The following is a 26,606-nucleotide window of genomic DNA, read 5'->3' on the forward strand; positions in this document are numbered from 1 at the left end:
GTCATATGCCTTTTCTAGATCTATAAAGCATAGATACAATTCCCTGTTCCACTCATAACACTTCTCCATTATTTGCCGTAAGCTAAAGATCTGGTCCTGACAGCCTCTAAGAGGCCTAAACCCACACTGATTTTCATCCAATTGGTCCTCAACTAATACTCGCACTTTCCTTTCGACAATACCTGAGAAGATTTTACCCGCAACGCTGATTAAAGAGATACCTCTGTAGTTGTTACAATCTTTTCTGTTGCCATGTTTAAAGATTGGTGTGATTATTGCTTTTGTCCAGTCTGATGGAACCTGTCCCGACTCCCAGGCCATTTCAATTATCCTGTGTAGCCATTTAAGACCTGACATTCCACTGTATTTGATGAGTTCCGACTTAATTTCATCCACCCCAGCTGCTTTATTGCACTGCAATCTATTGACCATTTTCTCCACTTCCTCAAATGTGATCCTATTTCCATCATCATTCCTATCCCATTGTACCTCGAAATCTGAAACCTTACTGATCGTATTTTCACCTACATTGAGCAACTCTTCAAAATATTCCCTCCATCTGACCAAGGAATCCACAGGATTCACCAGCAGTTTTCCTGGCCTGACCAAAATACTTGTCATTTCCTTCTTACCTCCCTTTTGAAGACTGCTAATTACACTCCAGAATGGTTTTCCAGCAGCTTGACCCAAAATCTCCAACCTATTTCCAAAGTCTTCCCAAGATATCTTCTTGGATGCTGCTATTATCTGTTTGGCTTTGTTTCTTTCTTCAACATAACTTTCTCTGTCTACCTGAGTTCTAGTATGTAGCCATTTTTGATATGCCTTCTTTTTCCTTTTACAGGCTGCCTTGACTGTGTCATTCCACTAAGCTGTTTGCTTCATCCTACCTTTACACACTACTGTTCCAAGACATTCTTTAGCCACTTCTAGTACTGTGTCCCTGTACGTTGTCCGTTCCTTTTCCAATGACTGTAATTGACTACATTCAACTAACTGGTACCTTTCTGAGATCGCTGTTATGTACTTGTGCCTGATTTCCTTATCCTGAAGTTTGTCCACTCTTAAAAAAATGGTTCAAATGGCTCTGAGCACTATGGGACTCAACTGCTGTGGTCATAAGTCCCCTAGAACTTAGAACTACTTAAAGCTAACTAACCTAAGGACAACACACACATCCATGCCCGAGGCAGGATTCGAACCTGCGACCGTAGCGGTCGTGCGGTTCCAGATTGTAGCGCCTTTAACCGCTCGGCCACTCCGGCCGGCCTCTCCACTCTTATCCTCCTACATATGGACCTGATCTCCTGCACTTTCGGCCTCACAATCCCAATTTCACTGCAGATTAAATAATGATCAGTGTCATCAAAGAATCCCCTGAATACACGTGTGTCCCTCACAGCCTTCCTGATCTGTTATTATATAGTCAATGACAGATCTGGTTCCCCTGCCTTCCCAAGTATACCGGTGAATGTTCTTATGTTTAAAAAAGGAGTTTGTGATTACTAAGCCCATACTGGCACAGAAATACAAGAGTTGTTTCCCGTTCCTGTTGGCCTCCATATCCTTTCCAAATTTACCCATAATCTTTTCATACCCCCCTGTTCGATTTCCAATCCTGGCATTAAAATCACCCATGAACAGAACACTGTCCTTGTCTTTACTCTAACAACTACATTACTGAGTGCCGCATAAAAACTATCCATCTTATCTTGATCTGTCCCTTCACAATGCGAATATACTGACACAATCCTAATTTTCTTGCTAGACACTGTCAAATCTATCCACTCAGTCGTTCGTTTACATACCTTACTGCAACTACGCTGGGTTCCATTTCTTTCCTGATGTAAAGCCCCATTGTGCTATTCCTGCTTTGACTCCTGACAGGTAGACCTTGTATTCTCCCACTTCCTCTTCTTTCTCACCCTTTACCCGAATGTCACTAACAGCTAAAACGTCCAGCCCCATCTTACTTGCAGCCTCTGCCAGCTCTACCTTCTTCCCAGAGTAGCCCCCATTGATATTAATAGCTCTCCATCTAATTACCATTTGTTTGCCAAGTCGTATCTTAGGAGTTCCTGGTTTGTCAGTTAGAGGTGGGACTCTGTCACCTCCAAAGGTCCGAGGCATTTTGCTCTGATTGTTGCCAGCATCATATTTAAAGTACCAGGGAAGCAGGTTGCTAGCCTTACCCCGAGTCCCATTGAGTTTTTCCCCTAACGGTTTAGGGACTAACCGGTGGATTTGGTAATCTTTGCCGTATGAGCACAAAGGTGACCACGACTCAGAATATGTCCGAGACGCCCAGCCTTATCTCAAAGTAACTGATATCCCGACTGTCGGGACCACTTACTTGGCCACTCATATGTTGCCCGTGGTTCATGAACTAGGACATGACTACAGGAACCCACACTGTGAATTTTTGAAAACACAATATAATTGGATGGATATAAAAAATCTACTCGGCATGCTGTGGTAGGAGCAAACATATGAAAGTTATAAAAATACGCAAGCTTTTGGAGCCAGTGGCTCCTTCCTGTGAGAGAAGAGTTGAAGAGGAATGAAGATGGATCAAGAGAAAGGACTGGCAAAGTTTAGGAAATGGAGAGTGTAACAGAAAAGTCACCCAAAACCCCAGGTGCAGGGAGACTAGTTGGACACTTTCACAACTTTCATGTGTGTTTCCTCCGACAACATTGCGGTCCGAGCTGCTGGAGACGGCGGTCATGTGTGTGTGAAGTGTGGTTGCTTGTGTGAATGAATGCGTGTGCATTTCCTTTTCTGAAGAAGGCTTTGGTCAAAAGCTAAATGTGTAACAGTCTTTTTGTTGTGCCTGTATGCAATTCAACGTGTTATCTTTAAGTAGCAATCAATTCTTTTTTCATTATATGAACAAGTTTTTATTATATTACACTCTGAATAATCAAACAATGGAAAATCCAGGATGGAGTGTAACAATAGTACGAAAAGGAAAGTTGCCACTCACCAAACAGTGGAATGCTGAGTCGCAGATACATGTGCCTATCTGCAACTCAGCATTTCTGCTATATGATGAGTGGCAACTTTCCTTTTCATAGTATTGTTACACTCTGAATAAAATTACTTTTTGATAGACAGATGGCAGTGGAGGGGAGCAAAGTAGCTGGCTCATACACAATATGCCACGTGCTCATGAGATGGTGATCTGCACACACACAAAAGAAACACATCACCTCCTTACTGGCTGTTGCCAATATCTTTGTAGGTAGACCCACTGCTGCTACACAGATGTGGTGCGTAAGATACAGTAATCACACATTACAGGTGAATAATAGCAATAAGATGGGTATCCAGTCACACAGATGTAGCAAAGTAACAAATTACCTAAATAAGCAGAGAAAATTGTGGGGAATGAACACAACTGAATTTAGGTAACAATTACACTACTAAAAGACGTATCCTATTATATCTTTACTATTGTCTCAAGAAATGTCAGAACGTAATAAAATAATAATTTGTTCAATGTTATTGACCACTACCCATTCATTACAACTTCCTCCAAGTGTCTTACAACATTATGCCAATCTGATGATGAAGTTTGGTTTATGGCATTCTTTGTCAGTCTTTCCATTTCTGTCAGAGTACATTTTTTGTTGTTCCTTACATCATCATCCTTACCTTGAGCCCATAAGAGTTCGATGAAGTTGAAGTGGCTGTGACATTGTGAGGCCCCTATGGCCATATTTTTTGCCATTTCATACACAACATATCCAGTACCTTTGTGTTGCACTATTTTATCCCCTGATCCTTTTGTAGGCTGATTACAAAAATTCAGATAAACTAATCATTTCTATTTCTTACATGCTAACTTATCTGTTGTAACACAGGCAAAAAAATTTTTTTTTTGTTGTTGTTGTCATGATCAGACAGACTCTTTTGCTATCCTATATTTATACTTCACAATAATGCTCACCACAGAGACAGATCACTGGCAGCAATTTCAATGGAGTCTGCTACTACTTTTGGAAACATAACTGTTAATCTTAAGTTAACTCTGTGTGTGTGTGTGTGTGTGTGTGTGTGTGTGTGTGTGTGTGTGTGTGTGTTTGTGTGTGCTTGTTGTGTGAATGTATGCGTGTTTTTCTTTCTGATAAAGGCTTTGGCTGAAAGATTAATGTATACCAGTCTTTCTATTGCGCCTGTCTGCAACTCGACATATGCTAATGGTGAGTAGTAATCTGTCCTTTACATCAGGGCTTCCCAACCTTTTCAGCTGGCGGACCTCTTCTTCAGTCGAAAATCCATGGTGGACCCCTAGTCAGTCAAGAGCACAGTAACTTTAAATTTCAGAGTGAAACCCATGGGAACTGAAAGCTTCTTAATGCAAGTGCCATGTTCCCAATGACTCCCCCCCCCCCTCCCCACCACCACCGAAGTATCAATGGTCTTTGGAGCTTCTTGTGATTGTTCTTTCTTTGGTCGTTCTCCCTCCTCATTCATTTCAACTGGAAACTTCCCTTGTTGTGAAGGCGACGGAGAAACTGCACCCTTCTTCAATGACCCTGACTTCAACCACCGATCCATGTTAGAAGTAATAAACTGGTCAAAAATCTACTTATGAAATAGGTAGTGCACTGGCAAATACAAGTTTAACATTTAGTGATGCCTGGGGCAGCATACGTGCCAGTGAGCGCTGTGATTGTTTGAAGAAGCTTGGTCCGCGCATGTGAAAAAGGTTTCAGCGCATCTAGCGCCATGAGCCGGCGCACAAATGACCCCTGTATTGTTGCGAAACAGTCAATCAGAGAAGCCGCATTCTCCGGCACTAAACTGTGTATGTGTTCTCACTTAGGAACCGCAAAGGTTGTTTGGGAATACGACTTGAAGTAAAAGTACACGTTTTTCACAAAAAAGTGATGAATTTGATTTTCACATTTTTATTCAATAATTATACTCATTATTTTACACGATTTGCTGAAAGGTGGCCACGGACCCCCTAGAAAGAGCCAGCGGGGGGTCATTGGGAAGCCCTGCTTTACATAATTGTATGAATGAAATCAGTTATGCCACGAGATTCCTAGGACTAACCATGCTTAGGGAACAAATGAAAAGAATCCATAAATTCAGATGTGGGTACAGGAAGAAGCAGGTTTTGATTTCAGGATATGATGTCATAAAACTGCAACCTGTCTACATAGGACATTGCATCATGGCTTACATCAAAATAGTATTTGAATATGTATTATCAATACTAGAGTATACTTACTAGCACCAAACCTAGAATACAAACAAAAAAGTTTAATATTCCATATTTGATTTAGTGAAGGAAGTTGACTACTATCTCACAAAAACCCATTTAACACCTACAAAATGTGTTCATGGAGTACTTTCTTCCACCTAAAAAAATACTGACATAATTTTTTTCCCATGATGCAGAAAAAGAGAGACACTGTGCCAATTTCAAGACCTCACATTCTGTTTTCTCTTCCTTTCCATACAGTATTCCTTCATCCCTTTAATATGTTTCAGTTCATTTGAATCTTATTTCTTTTCCTTCCTGCCTTGAAGGCCTTCCATCTGTAATGATTTTCTTCTAAAACTGTCACTGTTTGGGATTCTTCATAAGTCTTTTTTGACCTCTAGATTCCAGCTTATAGTTGACTGTTGACTTCTTTTACCAAAGACTTCTTGAATCCAGCTTGTTGCTGACTTCTTTTAGCAAACATACCTGAGGACCTGTTTAGTTAACATGTTGTCATCCATGCTGTGTAAATGTCTTAAGAGTATTAGTCTCCACTTTGTTATTGTCTCCATTATATATTATGGGCCATTAAGATTGCAGCATTGTGAAGGCAGCATGCAACAAGTATCACATTGACATAAAGTGTACTAGATGCTTGGATATGCAAATGATTAGCATTTCAGAAGAACCACACAAAGTAGGTACAAGCAACAGAACATAAGAAAAGATTACACAATGGGCTTTTCATCCAGAAATAGCATTTGAATCCTGTTTTGTTTGTAAGATCATGTTAAGCCTCGTGTACGAAGGAGAACTCCTAGCATGTGTCAGAATATGATAGACACAGGAAAGTGATCTATCAAGATTGTTTTTTATCATACCACGATATTGCTGCTCATGGTGGTCAGTATCTCATGAGTGTCATGCAAATATTTTATCAATGGGTTCAGGAGGGTCACAGTCAATACCATACAGGATCTCAGCAGCCCCACCGCAAAACCATGTGACAACCACATAATAGGCTTGCCCTTAGTAAGGCAAAAATATGTGTGGTCAGTACAATTACATTTGTAACACCATGGACTGTCAGCATGACGACCACTGTTGTGACTTCCCTTGATGTGGTAGCAGAAAAAGTAGTACTGACAGTAGTGTAACAACGACAACACTGGACACGGGCGGCATCTAGTCATCTCTTCAAATTAATCTCAGTACTGCATATAGCGCAACAATGATTGTATCACTTTGTGTACACTCCAAGGAGAACAAATAATGCCAGATTGGCATTGCAGTCCAAGTTGCTGGAGATGGCAATAATGTGTGTGTGTGTGGTGTGTTTGCCTGTGCGAATGAGTGTGTGTGTGTGTTTTCTTTTCTGAAGAAAGCGTTAGCCAAAAACTAACGTATAAACCGTTTTTTCGCTGTGCCTGTCTGCTTTTTTGTCTTTATGGTGAGTAGCAATCTATATTTTTCTTATGTTGCTTTAAACATTGTCAGATTGCTTTTCACATTGCCACAGGCCCAGAATCTGGCCTGGGTTGTGTTAAGGTTTTGGAGATATAATTAGATGATAAATTATCTTGGGGTCAACACTTACAATATATTAGTAGTAAGATGTCAAGATTAATTTATTTGTTAAGGTGACTTATCAATTGAGCACCTGAAATATATGTTAGAACACACTATTTTTTATTTTTTTAAAGCATAATATTATATGGTATTACCTTATGGGGTAACCCTAGTAGTGTGCATGATATCTTAATACTGCAGAAGAAAGCTATTAGGGTAATTACTCTTTTCATATAAGGCACACTGTTAACCTTTGTTTTGTGAACGAAAAATCTCAACAGAAATAAACTTATATATACTATGTTTTAATTTATACAATGAAGTTAGCAGCAGCGAAACACAGATAAAATATACATTGCTACACAAGAAACAATAGATGCATTTATACTCCATACAACAGATTGTGAAAAATCACTTGACAGCTATGAACTCATGGGGCAGAGATTATTTAATAAGCTTTCACAAACAGTAGAAGTTTTATCAGAACAAGCAATCAAACAAATTGTGCCTGACAGGTTAGTTGGCCATCCATTCTGTGATATAAAGGAATTTACCAAATGTAACATAAAACTGTTGTGGCGTAGAGCGCCATAAATATCGATATTTGTTCTGTGCGTAAGTGTGCTATCTTTGAGGAGAGGGCTTTGGAGAGGAGGTTGGACGCTAACGGCAGTTAGCCTCTGGACTTGTATCTGTGTAGAAGCTAAATGTGAGTAAATCTGTATCTGAGAGAATCCTAGGTGTTTACCTACAACTATTCTATATTCCCTCACTGGTGACCCCGTTTTTGTGTAATACGTGTCCGAGTTACCACCCGAAGGTTATTTACGCACCTACCGCGTCGGGTTTCTCCGCAATCGTGAGGGCCTTTGTTCAGCTCCAGACAATGGCCTTTCAGCATTCACCGCCGCCCGGTTTCCAGCAACATCACTCCAGCACTCCTGCCTTCGTAGTGGACACGCCGCAAGAGTCTTCGGAATCCTTCAGCCAGAACATGCAGTGGAATTCATCGAGTGCCACCAGTTTCTTCCAACCGCCAACGGTTGTGGACTCTGGCTTTGTTAGCCTGGACCTTCCCACGTGTTCTCCACAGAGTGTTGGTCGGAACATTCCTACTCCTGTGTCGAACACACAATTCAATACAGTTCGTGGCGTCGAGCGAGGTTTTGCTACTTTGGAAAATTCAGTAGTAAATTTGAACTGGAATCAGTTCCTGCCACGTGTGTATCCTTCCGCGCCGGCTAGTCAACAGGTGTTCAATGCTCACCAAACAGCAAATATCACACCGAGTGTGCATCCTAGTGGATGTGTGTGGGATCCTTGTGTTGCTTCTAATCAAGTCAACAATTCTGTGCTGGACAGTAATTACTCCGACATCTACAACCAGCCCCACCACTCACGGTCGACTGAATACTGTGTGCATGACGGACATTCACCGGCGTACTTAAGCACTTGTGGCTTCTCTCCGAGCTACCACGTCAATGAGAATGCACATTTTGACTACGATCCTCACACCGTTCAAGCGTCCGTCACTTCTCAGCCGCCCCCCCGGCGTCAAGTGAATTTCGCGACTCCTGCATTACGGGACGCCAATAATTCGGACTCGCAATCTTCTGCATGCTCTACTTCTGTCCAAAGTAATAGGCGCACCTCCGCAGTGACTGCAGTGCCGAATCTGCCGAAATTACCAGACTTCAAACCCGCTCACCCGGAGTTCTGGTTTAACCTGGTTGAGCAAACATTCAATGTCCGTGCTTTGGACGACGACGCACGCTTCGCCTGCCTCACGAACCATCTTCACGACCGCGTCGATTTAATTTACGATCTGGTCAAAGCACCCCCCCTAGCAGGGAAGTATGCTGTGGCAAAACAGATGATACTGGAGTGCGTCTCAAAAACCAGGAGAGAAAATGTGCGACAGCTCATCTACGAAGAGCGTCTCGGCGACAGGTCTCCGTCCCAGCTGTGGCGGTGCATCCGTCTTCTCGTCGATGAGCAAGTTATGCCTGATGAAACGCTCGCAGAAATCTGGACTGAAAAGCTGCCATTGCCTGTCAAGACTGCAATCTCTGCGTATGAAGGTAGGCCAGTAAATGAACGTTTACGCGCCGCGACAGAGCATACTCCGCCAGGCAACGTGAGCTCCGTGCACGGCATTCTGGACGTGACCGCACTAAGACGCTTTCTGACGCCACGCCCTTGTCTGGTGCTGCTAATAACAAGTTTGTTAAACTAGCCGTCCTGCCTGCACCTCCAACTCCCCGCAACGACAGTGCATCAGCCTCTGTGGAAGACTCTGGGGCACATACTCCGTCACCTAGCAACTACTCACAGGAGCACAGGCCCACCCAACCTTACTGTTTCTTCCACGCAAGATTCGGGGAGCAAGCTCGCAAAAGCCAGTCACCGTGTTCTTACCCAAACTCCAACTGCAGGTAGGCTACGGTGCCACCTCCTGCTATGTAAACAACGGGCACCATCCCACGTTGCACTCCGTTTCGGACAATAACAGTAAGTGTGGTCGAGTCTATGTTCGCGATTTACGATCAGGTGTATGTTTTCTGGTAGACACTGGCGCAGACGTCTCTTTGCTGCCGGTTCGCCTAGCAACCAATAAAGTGCAACCACACAAAACAGTGCTTCGTGCAGTGAACTTGTCTACCCTACAGTGTTCGGGTTCCACTTTGTATACAGTGAAACTTTCGCCCGAGTGCAAGCTGGAGTGGACGTTTCTAGTGTCAACAATTGAAGAACCTATTCTCGGAATTGATTTCCTCAAGCACTATCAGTTGTCACTAGAGGTTGTGCAAAATACTGTGTTTTACCCCCCCCCCCCCCCCCCTTAACAAACATATTCCTTTCACTTTGGCGAGTGACAGTTCGGCTAACACCAAACATGTGTGCTGTGCTAAGAAGTGTGTAAACTTATCCTTGGAGCTGCAATCTTGGACAAACAAGTGGCTAGTGGAGTGCGCCAAGTCTTCGAAGTTGCGGATGGAACTTATGGAAATGCTGCTGCATCTCCGCAACATACACCACGAGTTGGCCTCCTACACACAACACCTCGAGGCACTACAAGCAGACGACTCGTCGGCTACAGACAAGGTCAGTCCATGCCAATCTGGTGTTCCCGTGCCCGCGCACATTAACGACAATGTTGTGAACTCTGTAAACTGTAAACCCCTTTTGTAATGATAGGGTATGCCCGAGTGCTCATGCTCCTTGCGTTCCGAATGGACAATTAACTTGCCAAGCTCGTGGCAATGAACTACGGCCATCTGCTGTTCGGCCACGCCCACTCGTGCCTACAGTGCTCGTAGCGGCACGGCCTGCTACCAAGAACCAGTGTACCAACCTCGCCCATGTTAACACATGTGCGGCCTTTACACAGCCTACGAGCGGGTGGCACACCTGTACTTCAGCCACAGCTTGGCCCGTCCGCCACTGCCTGCTCCGCTTCACGGATATCTGACTGTTGTGCCGCGCCACATATTGCAGTAGTCACTAACGGCACAGTTCGTCGGTTACGTCTAACCGATGGGCCGCCCATATCGCAACGCCCACGCCGCCTCAAGCCGGAATTTATGAAAATTGCAAAAGAACAATTGGACAATCTGTTACTACAGGGAATAATTGAACCTTCTTCCGGTTGCTGGGCTAGTCCTATCCTGTCTGACCAAAAGAAAGACGGTACTTGGCGTATGGTCGGAGACTATAGGCGTTTAAATGCCCGCACCATCATTGATAAATATCCGGTCCCACACATCGCAGACTTCAATCATGCGCTCGCAGGTGCAAAGTACTTCTCTGTTTTGGACTGTAAGCACACATTTCATCAGATTCCTATGGCTCTGGAGGACACTGAAAAGACTGCCATAACCACTCCCTTCAGGCTGTTCCAATACAAATTTATGCCGTTTGGGTTGAAAAACGCCCCCCAAACGTGGCAGCGTTTCATCAATCAAACTTTATCCCATCTAGACTTTTGTTTCGTATACATGGACGACATATTGGTTTTTGCTTCTACTTTGGAACAGAGTGAGGAGCATGTTCAAGTCGTGACAGATATTTTAGCAGCCGCTGGTATTGAACTGAACAATAAAAAGACTCAATTGCACCAGTCATCTGTCACATTCCTAACTTATGTTGTGTCATCGGACGGTCTGACACCACCACAGGACAAGATCAAGCCTGTTCTCGAGATGCTACGCCCTCAGACCTATAGGGAATTACGCAGGTTCATCGGAACAGTTAATTATTACCGGAAACATTTGCCAGCCGCTTCTGCGGTGCAGGCTCCTCTCACAGATGCTCTCGCTGGCCCACAAACTTCTGGCACCCGCCTGGTACCATGGACACCAGACATGGACAAGGCATTTAATGAACTCAAACAGCTGTTGGCCTCCGCTGTCACTATTGCTCACCCACGGGCGGACGCCACAATGTTTATCACTACTGATGCTAGTGACAATGCTATCGGCGCAGTAATGAGTCAGACATACAATGATGTTACGACCCCCCTGCAGTTTTTCTCAAAAAAGCTAAACAACGCGCAGAAGAAATACTCAGCATTCGACAGAGAATTACTTGCAGTTTACGAGGCCATAAGACACTTCAGAACTGATGTTGAGGGACGAGATTTCTATGTGCTCACTGATCACAAGCCGTTGGTTCCTGCCATAAAAAATCCTGCAGCTGATCCGCCCCCACGACGCTTTCGTCACATCGATTACATCTTGCTATTTACAAATGACATTCGCTACATCCGAGGAGCGGTCAATGTGGTCGCCGATTTTCTCTCGCGTGTTGGTGCTGTCACAACCTTAATTGACTTAACGGACCTACCTCGGTTGCAATCGGCAGACCCCGATACCATGCAGTTAATTTCAGACCACAGCTCCTCTCTCCAACCGGTACGCTCTACTTTCCCTGGCATATCTGACTTAGTATGGTGTGATGAATCGATTGGTACATTGCGGCCATTCATTGCTAAGCCCCTTCAACGCCAGATCTTTGACAAACTACACACATTAGCACACCCCGGTGTCAAAGCTTCCACCCGTCTGGTAGCTGAACGGTTTGTCTGGAGAGACATGCGCCGTGACTGTCAGTCTTGGGCAAGGGCATGCATGGTGTGTCAACAGAACAAAGTTTCCAGGCACACTTCTCCACCCCTTGGCTGTTTTGCCCAACCGCCAGGCCGGTTTCACCATGTTCATGTCGACCTGGTAGGCCCTTTGCCCCCCTCCGAGGGTTTCCGTTACTTGTTTACAGCTATTGACAGGATGACTCGGTGGGCTGAGGCTGTGCCTATTCCGAACATTACCTCTGAGACAGTAAGTCGAGCATTCTTAGATTTGTGGATCTCTAGATTTGGCTCACCTGTTTACCTCACCACTGACCAGGGGCGACAATTCAAGTCTTCCGTTTTCTCTGACTTATGTAAAAAGTGTGGTATTGTCAAAATTCATACTTCTGCATACCACCCCCAAAGCAATGGGCTTGTCGAGCGATGGCATCGCACCTTAAAGTCTGCCCTGCGTTGCCATGACTCACTATGGACAGAGGCACTGCCCTTCGTGCTTCTTGGTCTTCGTGCGACTTTCAAGGAAGACCTCAAGGGTTCCGTAGCCGAGTTTGTGTATGGCCAACCTCTGGTTATGCCTGGAGAATTAGTCACTCCGACCCCACTTCCACGGCCCTCTCAACTCCCTTCACTTCTCGAGCGGGTGTGCTTGCACTGCAGCAAAATCCAGCCGCCACCTCCGGCTGCTCATACACCTCCACGCGTGTACGTACCGCGCACGCTAGACTCTTGTGAGTACGTGTTTCTCAGAGACGACTCAGTCAAAGGCCCACTTCAGTCGCCCTACACAGGTCCTTACAAGGTCGTCAAACGCTCTGAGAATAACATGGATCTCCTCATAAAAGACTCTGTAACCACGGTCTCACTCAACTGAGTGAAACCAGCTTTCATTGAGACTCAGGTGAACCTCCCTGATTCTGCCCCTATTTCTCCCACTCCTGCTTTGAGCGGCCATCCATCTTCCCACACCATGCATTTGGGTATTGATTCCCCACAGCGTGTTTCTCTGCCGAGCACTGCTCCTTCTCCGCGTTCATCTAATTCGAGTGGCCAATCTTTTCGGGGCTTCACTCCTCACAGCCCTCGCAGTCGAACTGCCAACCACTCGGATTCTACCATTGTGTTACCATCTTCGTGTGACAGCTCTTTGTCACGCCGTTCAATCCACACTGGCTCCTCGTTGCCTTCGGTCACGCTCCCTCGTCTGTCAGCTGATCGCCCGAGGTTGTCTCCTGCGCAGTCCAGTGCACCTGCCACCCCCCTCTTAGCAGATGCTTCCCCCTGCCATGGCTTTCCCCACACCTCCCTGCCTCCCTACCATTGCTCGTACAGGTGCCATCCAAGAATTCACAACACATGTGCACTCTGATGACAAACATAAATTATCTGTTGTCGTAGATGGCGATACGGTGTGTGTGGTACTCGCGTGTGACAATATTGAGGGAGGAAGTGCAGAATCTCGTGTGGTGCGCCGCTTTAAGTTGAGCAGAAGTGCTGCGTGTGGCAATTTGCGTGCCTTTGTTAGGCCTTCTGGCAAGGTGATTCTCCACCTGCCGGCTGACGAAGTGCTACACCTTCACTCCAGGACGGGGCGTCGTCTTCAGCCGCTAGCGTCGCTTGCTGACTTCACCGTCGACGTACCGGGTTTCACCCCCCGGTCTCCTACCAGTCGACCGCTTCTGCCTGACGCAGAAGAACTGTGCGTTACCTTCCTAACTTCTCACCCCCCCCCCCCCCATTCACAGGGACGTACTCAATACTGTGCGGACGGGGGTGGGGGGTGGGGGGGGATGGCTATGTGGCGTAGAGCGCCATAAATATCGATATTTGTTCTGTGCGTAAGTGTGCTATCTTTGAGGAGAGGGCTTTGGAGAGGAGGTTGGACGCTAACTGCAGTGAGCCTCTGGACTTGTATCTGTGTAGAAGCTAAATGTGAGTAAATCTGTATCTGAGAGAATCCTAGTTGTTTACCTACAACTATTCTATATTCCCTCACTGTAATGTTAATAACTAGCATGTTGTTTCTTTTAAATTATCATCTGTATTATATTATGTGAGTCATGCTGTGTTGCTGTGAAGGCTGAATGACAAAAAATTATTATTATTATTGTGTGCACAGCAAAATCAACTCTGGTTTGCACAGCTGGTAATCTGGACAGAAACCATTACATTTCTCATATGGTAAGGTTAGTGGCTGTGGCATACCTTCAAGGTCTTCATGGCATTATCTTTCATCAGATAAAGCATGACTCCACATTGCCCATGCCATCCTAACCTACCTAGATATAGACAGTGCTTGACTGTTTCCTAGCAAGCACTTTCTCCAGATCTCTTGTCCACTGAATCCACTGAAGACTCCTGGTCATGGGCTGCTGAGAGGCTGGCATAACACCACTCCTTTCTGGTGTTACAATTGTAATGGTAAGCAGCACATTTTCTACATTCTGATGTATTTCAGCATTATTTCTAAATTGATAGGAGTGTGTGTTTTCCTTTTCCCAGCATATTCTTTACAAGTCTTCTCTCCAATGTTTCTGATTTATTCAAGTTGTAATTCAATTAGGCATTCACTGACATATAGGTATTTTGGTTTCATCATGCTATAGTAGAACTTTATTTTATGGTTCTTAGGTAACCAATTTTTCTTATAAACATTCTTCATTATATCATAAGCTCTCTCCATCTTGCGGATCATTTCCTCTATAGAAAATTTCTCTCATCGATTTTTTGGGATAATTTATCCCAAATATTGGAATATTTTTACTTTATAACTTTCTTTCTACTGAGATTCTTCAAATTTTAAGTTATGGATTTATCTTCTAATTATTTATGTCAGACACAACTGTCTACTTTATGAAAAGACATTTACTTTTTTCTTACCCAAATGAATGCAATAGTATAATACAGATGCAATAAAAAACGAAATTAATTGTCACTGAGAACAATCTCAAGTTTAGAAAAAGTTTTGAGATAACTGTATAAAATGGAAAGTTCACTTGAGAGAACCTCAAACCTTTAAAAAAAAATTGATAAAGACCTCATATACACATTAGCATACTACAAAATAGATAAAAGTCATCAAGAAAAATTCAAGGTTTGTAAAACATACTTCAGTAGCTATCGATGATCAGGAATTGTGAGACATGAAAGAACTTGTTAAAAAATATGTGAATCTTTTTATGTGAAAATTCTTAAAGCTTTTTTAAATAAAATAAATGTTAATAATATTCTACATCTTTATTCTTCATGTCTACATATTTGTTTTTCAACAACAAGAGACGAGTTTGCAAATACCACCACTATTGAATGTTAGACTTTGTTGACAGGTCTACAAGCCCGTGCCTGCTTGCACCGCTTCACCATTATCAAAATGAAGTTCTCAGAAGTGTTCTTTAAGTTTTGGAAACTGCTGGAAGTCAGTTGGGGCCAAATCGAGACTGTATGGAGAATGATCGATGACAGTGTACCCGAGGCATCTGACTGTAGCAGATGTCATGGCACTCATGTGTGACCTGACATTGTCATGCAGGAGAAGAGGGTGCTCCATGTGTGGATGAACTCTCCAAATTAGAAACTCGATTACAGTATGCTGTTTCTCATGCACCAACATAGTTACATTGTGCACCACCATTTTACATGCTACAATTCAGAGCCCTCTAGTAGCAGAAGGCTGGAAATATGTAGGCATGACAAAGATGTAGAATGTAAATAACATTTACATTATTTAAAAAGCTTTAAAAGTTTTCACATTAAAAAAATGAAGGCATTACTTTTCAGCACATATTTGTATAAATGACAAGACTGATCTTCTTTCTTACATATAATTTTCTCTATTTAATAGGATTAATGAGTTTACAAAAATTCCCAGCCCCTAAGAGCAGATACAAAATTAACCTAAGCATACTCACAAGACAATAGCCTGTTTCAATATCACAGATAGAAGATCTGTTGTTGCACTGACAAGGACGTGCTTCACCAACAAGTTTGATGATTATGGTCGACGTTATCTGATTGTTGTCATACCATCGATAAAAGCCAATGCTTGGATCCTGACATGAAGTTGAGTTATATTCAGGTGGACAAGCACAGAGTTCAACTCCTTTTGCAAGAGGTGGGGGCTGCCCAGGAACAGCCACAGCAGTATCTAATGTTACATCTCTTAGGCTGAAAAAAAGTATATATATTTCCATTAAATTTAAGTACCTCAGATATGTAAAAAAAAAGTCAAAGTTAAAACAATATGTCAATACCATGGCACTTTCAAGGTATTACACATACATTTTCTAGTTTTAAGTCATTAGTAATTGATGTCACTTTTCTTTATTTGGCTGTAATTACTGAAGAACGCTACATGAACAGCAGTATCAAGAGGTCAAAACATTCAGATAACTCAGTAAAATGCATGTTAAATCTATTTTACACCTATATCTGCACAGAAAGGAATCAGAGTTCAGCACAGGTTCTGTAATTGATTCAGCAGTAAACCGTATGCTTGTATACTGAATCAATTGTACCCCTCAGTGTTGATGAGGTATCATTCAAATAGTCTTTAATGGTTGAAATCAGTTAATTGTGTCTACTAATTACAGTCAAATAAAGGATAAATGACATCACTTAATCTATATTGATATATCTAGACCAATTTACTTCAGAGTTTTACATGATACTCTAATAAACTTTCAGATGGACATAGCCTGTATATGTTTTTATGCAAGAATATATGCGATTTTTGTTACAACCAGCTGAGAGAAAGAAAATGCTGTGCTGTGAAAATGGGCAGTTTTATTTTCTTCCTTGCAGGTTTTAAATAGAAAAACAGGGCATTTAAACCATTAGACAAACTCTTTCTAACTAAACTAAACTCCATCCAAACATGACTTGGAAAGCCCAACTGTATTGACCGGCCACCATGTCATCCTCAGCCGACAGGTGTCACTGGATGCGGATATGGAGGAGCATGTGGTCAGCACACCACTCTCCTGGCCATATGTCAGTTTGCGAGACCGAAGACAAACTTTTTCTCCCATGTATATTCTTTCTCCTTACATATAATTTTAAACAAATACTGTATACAGAACAGTGAGCTGTTTTGTTTTCTTCCCTGCAGTCGGTTTCAACGGAAAACAGTAAAGTCATATTTATGACTTATCGGCTTATATTTATAATAATACTACTATGGAATCTGAATCGTCCAAACCTTTGTAATCCTAACGTTTTGCATATTAAAACCATGTGAAGCGACTATCCTCACAGATCCACCAGCTGGTGAGGTTTCTCCTACCCCATATACAAATGGTACAAACTGATTTACCCATTATTTAAATGTATTCAATTCCCAATCCAGGTTTTCTTTGCACTAAAAATAAAGGAAGACTCGAGGCCACAGAAAGCAGCAGAAAGGAGGTGGGCAGAGGTGCGGAGAGGGGTGGACAGAGAGAGGGGAAGAAGATGGAGATGGGGGAAGGAGGTAGACAGATAGGGGAGAAGGTGATGGGCAGAGAGACAGGAGATGTGCAGAAAGAAGAGAGGATTAGGATGTATTTAGTAATTGTGAAACATTGTCAGGTTCACCAGTAATTTTGTACTGGCAGTAGATCCCATTGATACGAAATTCTCAAAACATATAATTAGTATTTTAATTTGATTGTGTTTGTATACATATGCGAATACATAAATATACACTTTATTGTAACAAAGTGTTAATTTTATGTTCACAGTATTTAGTGTTTCATATGCAAACATTTTCCCCAATAAACTGTGTTTGTGTTTTTGCAATATGTCTAAAGTGTATCAAATGAAGGATATAGTGATGATCAAACAATGGAAAATCCAGGATGGAATGTAACAATATTAGAGAAGGAAAGTTGCTTGTCGCCATATAGCACAATAAGCACAACAAAAAGATTCACACAATTATAGTTTTCAGCCAATAAGGTCTTTGTCAGCAATATACACACACATACACACATGCACACACACACTCATGCAAACGCAGTTGTACACACATCTGCAGTCTCACATAACTGAAACCACACTAGGACTGCAGACCTGTGAATTTTTTTGTTGTGCCTATCGCGACTCAGCATCTCCGCTATATGGTGAGTAGCAACTTTCCTTCTCTAATATAGTGATGATCTGCTGATACCAGTGTGTGTGTGTGTGTGTGTGTGTGTGTGTGTGTGTGTGTGGTGGGGGGAGGGGGGGGGGGCGGCATGCAAAAAACCCTTTGCAAAATCATACCTAAAATGCAGTGACATGCACATCAGCATCATATATTTGAAAATAGATAAAGGAGCTCACAATTACACAAATTTCTATCATTTTCTGTTGAATGTTTAGATGTGCAACATAGCACAATGTTGAATGAACAGATTACAATTTGAAAAATAGTTTTGCATAAGAATTTGATGTAAAATGAGGCTATACCTACACAACCTTTGAGAAATCTAGTGAGTCTGTTGCACGTATCAGTATATGTTGAATGTTTTGCAAAGCAATCATTAATATCTCCCGTGTTACTTTTTCTCCCAGCTTCCCTTTCTGTCTCCACAAAGATTCATGGAACCTGAAACATTACGAACTGAATGAAATTACACCCTGGTTACCAAGCATATAAAACATACAGAAATTCCAGTCATTCAGTAAGAGAGCTTATGTTAATTCAAAATAAAAAACAATTATTTCAGTGAAGAACACAACTTATACTAAAATAAGTAGTTTTACCTGATTTCATAATGTCCATGAGGATTTGATGCAACAGGATAATACTCCAAAATTATTCTTCCATTTCCCTGTAATTGTACCAGGGGATATGATGGCACTGTCTTCACAGGAAAAATTCTGTTGCTGTTTTCAGATTGGATTGTAAATCGTAGATAACCACCATAAGACAATATCTAGAAAGAGCACCAAATACAAGAAATGTAAACTACAGTTTTCTATATGTTTGCAATCATCAAACTGGCAACTATTGCAAATATCACAGCGCTAAATAATGAAACTTTCCCAATACTTGAACTTAATAAACACAGCCTTTGTTAAAGAGCTGATATATCACAAATCATCTAGTAGAAGAACAACTAGTTTCGTATCAGCACATGTATCCCTTCTGTCTTAACCTTGTGCCACCCATCCTTTGTTGCTGACTTGTGCTCTACATCTGTTTTCTCTCTCTCTTATCATCCATTTGCAGCTTTTCCCACATTCTTCCTAGCCTTTCTCAAGTGATGGAGGATTTGTCTGAAAACTCAACAACAGTCTCAGTCTTGTTGTTGCATCTACTGATGATTCAAGGCCTGAACTATAGGATGAATTGTTATCTTTACTCCTTCAATTACTGAAGACGTATTTTCCTGTTTGATGCTAATGTGCTGATGAATCAGCAGGAATATTAAGCAGTATTTTTCCACACCTTCAGCACTATGCCAGTTCAGTTGTGAACACAGTATATCACAAAAATTCGAAGGAAGGTCTTGTACAAAAATATTTTTGATGTTTTTAATGTTTGAATATGGAATTATCCATAGAAGATTGTTTTTCGGTAGGGCGGACGGGAGGGGAGGGGAGGGGGGAGGGGAGAGAGGAGGAGGAGGAGGTGAGAAAGAGAGAGGGGGGGAAGGGAGGGAGGTAGGGAAGGAGGGAAGGAAAGGAAAGAAAGAGAGCGAGAGAGAGAGAGAGAGAGAGAGAGAGAGAAATATCAGTGACAGGCATAGTATAAAATTATGGGGAATCAACAGATGAAAATGTACTGTTACTTCACAGTTTTGTTCTTAGTACAATCTTCCAATATGGAAAAAAATGTTCACAAAAAATAATGTGGAACCACACTTGTCAATTTATTTATAATCAGAATTATCTGCAGCATATTGTACATGATCTTGCATTTCTTTTTCTGTTCACTCTCTATATTCATCACTAGCTCTCAGACTACTGTAGAATTATACCTAGCCGTTAAACGGCATCAATAAATCTTAATTCTGTGCAAACAGAGATTTCTGCAAAACTATCATTATCTGTAACATTATTAATGTATATGAAAATAACAATAAGAATTTAACATCCATACAATCACAAATTGAATAAGCTGTCAAGTTTTCATTGCAATTTTTCCTACAAGCACACAAGAGCAAAACTATGGATTAATGCACTGCTTTACTTATTGTAATCTAGAACAGGGACAAAACAATCTTCCAATATTATTTTCAGTATAAATACCTTGTCACCAAGAAACTGTTTTGGTAGCTGCCAGTACAGTGGAGTTCCAAAAAGATAGCTGCTTCCAATTTTAACGTCTCCTGCTTCACCTGGTATGATTAGGAGACTGTTAGTTACGTTTAAATTACCTCCTGAGGTGTTAAAAAGGATGTTTTTTCCTGGAATTTGAACCTGTGAACAATGGAGAGATGTGCTGTACAAGAAACTTCTGGTTCCAGTCCAAAATGCTGGAGTTTGGAAGGCATGTATGAGTGAGGCTTGGTTGCTTTTGCGTGTGAATCATATGTGTTTCTCTTTACTAATGAAGGCTGTGGTTAAACGCTCTATGTAAGTGTCTTAATTGTGCATGTCTGCAACTTAACATGTCTTCTTTATCGTAAATAGCAATCTGTCAAACCTACATTGTTGATATTCCTACCTGGAGTTTCCACTGTTTGATTTTAAACTTTTGTGTTGTTAACTTTCCTATTTCTCAGCATGTATAATCAAAAAAGTGAGTGTGACCTTAAGAAGACATTTTATGTTTAGTTTAAATCATGCAACCTAATTTATGCTCTTCGCTCATAGTAGGCCATTTAAAAAATTCCAACAGAGGTGAATTAGGTCTAGAAGCATATTCCCAAAGGCTACACTGTGTCACAAGATCATCAGGAAGACAGTCTCACGAATATCTCCTCAAAGTGACCAACATGAAGTTTCAAAACATAAATTTTATCAAACTGCCACTGTTTTGGACTTTTTTCGTTCACTATTGCCATAATTACAAGACTTCAGCAAGCTAGGTGTGTTTCTGAATGAGCTCCCTGTACTGTGTTTTGTCCATCTTATAGTTTTTATTATAATTACTGACAATTCACAAATCTAGTTTTGAGATCCTTGAAGATATTCTTCCCAAATATCAAGAAGTCTTCCTTTTGGTCCTGTTCAAGGAACATTTCAATTAAAATAATCCTGAAGGGGTCCTTTGGTAATCCATTATCTTTCTATGACAATACCAAAGTAATTCTTTGACTTCAACAATGTCCAGACTCGCTGTGCCTGCTTGGTTTAACATACCATATTGTATCACATTTGGACCGTGAACTAAACTGTACAAATTGAGGACCATTTTCACAAAGCTCAACTGCTATATAATTTGCAAAAATGAATTATGAGGGCTAGTCAGAAAGTAGGGAACGTTTTGGCATTAAAAAAAACTAAGTACAAGAAATACATTTTATTATGTACATCTGAAAGAGCGACTGACATACTACTTTTGCACATAGTCACCAAGCACACTGAGGCACTTATCATAGTGGTAGACAAGCTTCAAAAGACCTTTGTCATAAAATTCTGCCACCTGAGACTTCAGGAAGTGAGTCATGCCCACCTGGAGTTCCGCGTCGTCATCAAAGTGCTGCGTTGAAAGCCAGTTTTTCATCTTGGGAAACAAGTGGAAGCTGCTTGATGCAAGATCGGGGCTGTATGGCAGATGAGGGAAAATTTACCATTTGAACGAATTAAGGAGTTCTTTAGTGCAGTTTGCCATGTGAGGTCGTGCATTGTTGTGCAAAGTCCGTGAAAGTCGTGGAAAAGAAAGCGAAGGCTCCATTATTGTGAAGCAACAGTTTTCACGAATCGTTTCATCAACTTTAGTGACAAGATCATCAGTCACAATGCTCAGGCGTCCACTCTTCTCTTCATCATGAACGTTGGTTCGGCCATTTCTAAACCGAATGCACCATTTCTGGACAGAACAGTCACTCATTACATTGTTTCCGTACACTCTGCGCAGTTCACGATAAATTTCTATGGGTTTTAGGTTTTTTTGCCAACAAAAACCATATCACAGACCGCACCTCACAATGGCGGGATTTGCAACTGCGGCGCACATTTCAAATTCGAATATCGAAAAAACCAGATGCGCAGAGACATTCGCGCTGTCATGGATGGATGCTGACTGAGCAGTCGAGCACGCACATACCAAAATATACGCGATCGGCGCACGCCTAGCAGCGTCAGAAGGGAAACGTTCCCTACTCGTTCCCTACTTTCTGAACAGCTCTCCTATATATGCATCAGTGTATTTCTAAATGAGAGGAATCCATTGCAGTACATTGATTTTATCAGAATTTGTTACTTTCGTTTGGTCTTGCAAACAAAACTTAAATTTTTCTAAACTCGAAATTTATAAAAAATGAGTTTTGCCAAATGTAAACATATATTGCTTATGGTAAAAATTTACTGTTAGTTTACTACAAAGTAGCTCACTACTTCCCAATCAGTGGTCACTGTTACATCCCCCTGGCAGGGTCGTTGGCACTATTGAAAAAGGAACTGAGAAAACTTAAAATCATAATCTTGCCACCACACTATTATGAGATTCTCAGCCACGAAAAAGAAGCTACCATTAAAACAAAATATATAGCTTCAGGGGTGATTTCTTTTATTTTTCTTCGAAAAAAAAAAAAATAATAATCTACCTAGCCAAAACAACATTCTGTTCCTCTCCGATCATTGATGAAGAGATGAAAACTAACATAGTTTCACAGACATTGACTGATCAGGTGAAATGAAACCTAGAAACATGTAAGTGTCAAAATAGCTGACGATGTAAAGAAACTAATGCGATTTTTTGATACATTGTCACAAGAAGCCCAAGAGTTCTATGGGAAGGCCCGAAAGTGTTATGATAAACAGGACAATGAAAATAATGAAGTGCAGTACCTTAATGAGTCAGTTTACTAAATTATTATTTGTTCAGTAAATTAAAATAAACTAACACATTACTGATATAAAATAATTAATCTATAGAAGTTCAGTTTTGTAAAAAAATTCATGACTTTTATATATTTTTTATCTGCAATGGAAAGTTGACAGAAAGATCTTCTGCTACTGTATTACAGATATAGAGTTTATCTGTGAAATATAATTTTGTAAGACATCAGCAAAGTATACTGTTCAAATAATTCAATAAAATGAGTTTCTTGATGTTTTTTTACTTTCTTTTTAACTTTTGTGAACGCACTCCTCAATTACAGCTCCCACACGAAAAACGAGTAATTATGAACAACTGAGTTGTTAGGAAAAAGATGTCATCATTCTGCTTTCCTAAACTCCTGAGACCTCAATATACATTGTGAGAAAAAGTAAAGCTTAATTTGACCATATCGGTTAGTTATAGGGCAAACATGGCCACACAGAAACAGGTTGTCAAATTTATTCCCAACAATAAATGCTTGATATAAGTGGTTTTAAACTGTAATAGTGTACCATCCTGGATTAAGAAAAGCTTCCAGTAACCAATACAGGAAATCCAGCCAAATGTCATCTGAGAAGATAAAAGGTTTATTATGAGATAACGGATATAAATTTTCATTTTACACTTTTAATTAACATTGACAATCATGGTCCATAGCTGTAACAGTCTTACCTGTATATAATTGATGTCCTGTGACTCAAATGGGAATACTGATGGCATTCCTTTAAACTGGGGAGGATCTGTAGTGTACATTACTTCAAGAGTCCTTGACCTGGGCATCATAATTTGGCTCCAGGTCAGCCCAGCCTGGGTGCAAGCTGTGGTACGACCAAAGCAGAAACACTGAGTGCATCCATCTGGATTATCTGCTTGCAGACCAAACGTACCTTCCTTGCACTCATTACATTTTTTTCCAACAACATTTGCCTATAAAAAAAGTTTGACAATTTACAACAATGTATTCACATTTGAGCATGTTTCATAAATTGATTATGGAAAGGTATCTTCATGGCACTGTGAGATGTCAAAAGAGTACAAAATCTGAAATAAATATTGATCTTTATTGTGTCAACAACTCTTCTTACGATATGTTACAGAAAAGGAGCATGTATTGCGAACAGTCATATTTGATATTCATATTATAAATTCCAAACAGTCTCAATATCACAATGTAGCTCCACTGTTTTATGTTGCTATGTGGTGAGTGGCAGATATAAATGTTAGGGAATCTGAATTATTCTTTTGGCATTTGAATAAGGTGATGCTTTTTGTTTCACTGTTTCGTTTATACAGGACGACTCAAACAATATGTCACAACTCCAGAACTATACAGCAGGCATCTGTATCTTCATTTCCAAAAATGTGGAACATCAAACTTCAGATAAAACTTTCAGGATTTGATCGATATTTGATTCCACGTCATTGGACTGCTTTTGAGTAATCTTCCAAGTGGCTTACACACTCACCTGATTAAAAACTTTTAAATTCATTCTTTCGGTGTCACATGAAGAAGAGGTTATTTCTTATATCGTTACCCAATGATTTCAAGTTTCAACATCACATTTACATCACACCTGTCAGAGTAACACCTACTCTAATTGTTCAAGCATTGGGTCAAACTGACTTTACACAGGAAGTATGCTAAAACATACATAATGAAAATATCAAATCAAATTAAAAATTCATGGGGGAAGGGGGGGAGGGAGGGGGGAAGAGGAGGAGCTGCATGGAGACAAGAAGTATAGGACAATTCCTGTCTACTTAATTAAAAGATGCTTGTATTACGAGATGGAGGGAGGAGGGGATCGAGGTGACACAGGTTCTGAGTTACGAAGAACATTTTAAGCTGAGCATGCTGCGCTCAACAGCACATTCTCCCACTCAGTGGTACATTCCGCCCTTTGCCAGTTTGACGATGGCTGTTCACTCGAGTTGACAGTTGATTGGAAGTCATGTTCACAGAAATAGCTGTGTAAAAGCTACATAAAAGAGCTGTTATTAACACAACTGCCTTTCCAGGTGGCTCTGACTTACACAATAGGATATGCTTGTTATAGTCTTAGTATGTGATGGTTGGGTGTATAGGTTAGGTAATTTCCTGAGTCATTCACAAGGATATGACCATTGTGGTAACAGGTTGAGGTAGGAGTTTCATTAGGATGGGCCACAATATTTTATAGATTTATTGGGTTGTGGAATTCCATTTTGGGAAAGTTGAAAAGGATTTTGGATAGAATGTTCCACATTTACAGGTATAATGGTAGGTAGCTGAAGCCAGTGGCGGATACATATGGAGGGGCATGCACCCCCCCCCCCTCCCCCCCCGCCCCATTGCGGGGCCACTCACATAGCACATTGCCACCCGCACCATCCCAAACAGTCAGCCCACATGCTATTCGTTCGTTTCCTTTGTCAGTCGACTATAGACTGAATCGAGTTATTGAGTAGTTGTACTTTTCTATGTAGCACGCATGTCTGCATCATCGTATTTTATACATTTCTGTTGGGCATGTAGATAGAGACCCTTCGATATGTAGCATTATAAATATGGGCTATTCGCCAAATAGGAAGCTAGTTTACATTCAGAAGCAGAAATATTAAGACTGAAGAATGAATAAGTAAAAAGTCCTAGTTGTAGCAAGTGCAAGTGTGAAGATTAGTCAAGAGTGAGAGTGATCAGTTGATTGTGAAGTATTAATAATAGTAATTCTTAGTAATTTCTCAGTAACAAAATTTTTACTAATAACGTAACAATAGTTTAAATAAAACTTTTATTAAACTTTACATGTTACTTGATTATTTTTTATTACGGTAAAAGTAAAGGTAGCTCAAGATATCTATAGTGCTCTCGCCTTGAGGTTTTTCTGTATCCGCCACTAGTTGAAGCCCTAGCTTCTGTTTCCACTATATCCTATCCCATACCAACCTCCGCCACTGCCTCCACACCCTCCATTTCATCCTTTTTGCACAATCCCTCTCCCATCCCCCCAACCAACCAATCCACTCCAGCACTTTATTATGTGCCACAAGAACCTCCACTGCCTACTCTACGATAAGCTCACTGGTGATGTACTCTGATGAATACTCGCCAGTCAATGCACAGATAGGGACATCAAATCACATTCAGAGTAAAGACACTCTGACTGTCACAATTTACTCAGTAAATTGTCAAAGTATTCATAACAAAGTTCCTGAATTTACTGCCCTCCAGAAAGTTGTAATGCTCGAATTATTCTTGGGACTGAGAGCTGGCTAAAACCCAAAGTAGAAAGTTCTGAAATATTTAGTGAGTTATGGAATATTTATAAGAAGAACAGATTAGATGCTGTAGGAGGAAGTGTTCAATGCAGTTGACGAAAATGTTGTCTCCAATTTTATTCCTAGGAATTTGACCGAGTTATGTTCTACCATTCTTTATTATTATTAATAATACAGATTTCCTTATTTGTGACTGTTTTGTCATACACAATGGAAATATCTTAGGCCTTGTAGCTATATACAGGCAGGACTTTATCAATGGCATCCTTACAGAGACGATGATTACTGATCACGATGCCATCACAGCGAGAATGGTTACGAAGGTTAATAACTCAGTCAAGAAGGCTAGGAGAGCATTTCTGCCAGAGAGAGCAAATAAGTAGCTGTTAGCATCTCACTTAGCCAGTGGACTGAAATCATTTAGTTCCCGTATGATGGACATGAAGGAACTACGGGCAAAGTTCAACCAGATTGTAAATCAAGCTCTGAACAAGTATATGTCTAGCAAGTGGATTAAG

The 26,606-nt window shown here is 41.1% G+C and overlaps 1 protein-coding gene across 1 annotated transcript in view; it reads right to left on the reverse strand.

Annotated features, from left to right (window-relative positions):
• LOC126088492 (laminin subunit alpha-1) overlaps positions 1 to 26,606 on the reverse strand; it is a 717,591-nt gene that overhangs the window by 208,855 nt on the left and 482,130 nt on the right. Inside the window, exons 16-20 of the mRNA XM_049906633.1 lie at positions 23,503 to 23,757; positions 20,091 to 20,261; positions 18,600 to 18,772; positions 18,307 to 18,441; positions 15,785 to 16,040 (exon numbers count right to left, since the gene is read on the reverse strand). Coding sequence (XP_049762590.1) covers positions 15,785 to 16,040; positions 18,307 to 18,441; positions 18,600 to 18,772; positions 20,091 to 20,261; positions 23,503 to 23,757 — 990 coding nt within the window. The remainder of the gene's footprint in view (positions 1 to 15,784; positions 16,041 to 18,306; positions 18,442 to 18,599; positions 18,773 to 20,090; positions 20,262 to 23,502; positions 23,758 to 26,606) is intronic.

This window comes from Schistocerca cancellata, chromosome 6 (assembly GCF_023864275.1).
Source record: "Schistocerca cancellata isolate TAMUIC-IGC-003103 chromosome 6, iqSchCanc2.1, whole genome shotgun sequence".
In the NCBI taxonomy this organism is placed as follows: Eukaryota; Metazoa; Arthropoda; class Insecta; order Orthoptera; family Acrididae; genus Schistocerca; species Schistocerca cancellata.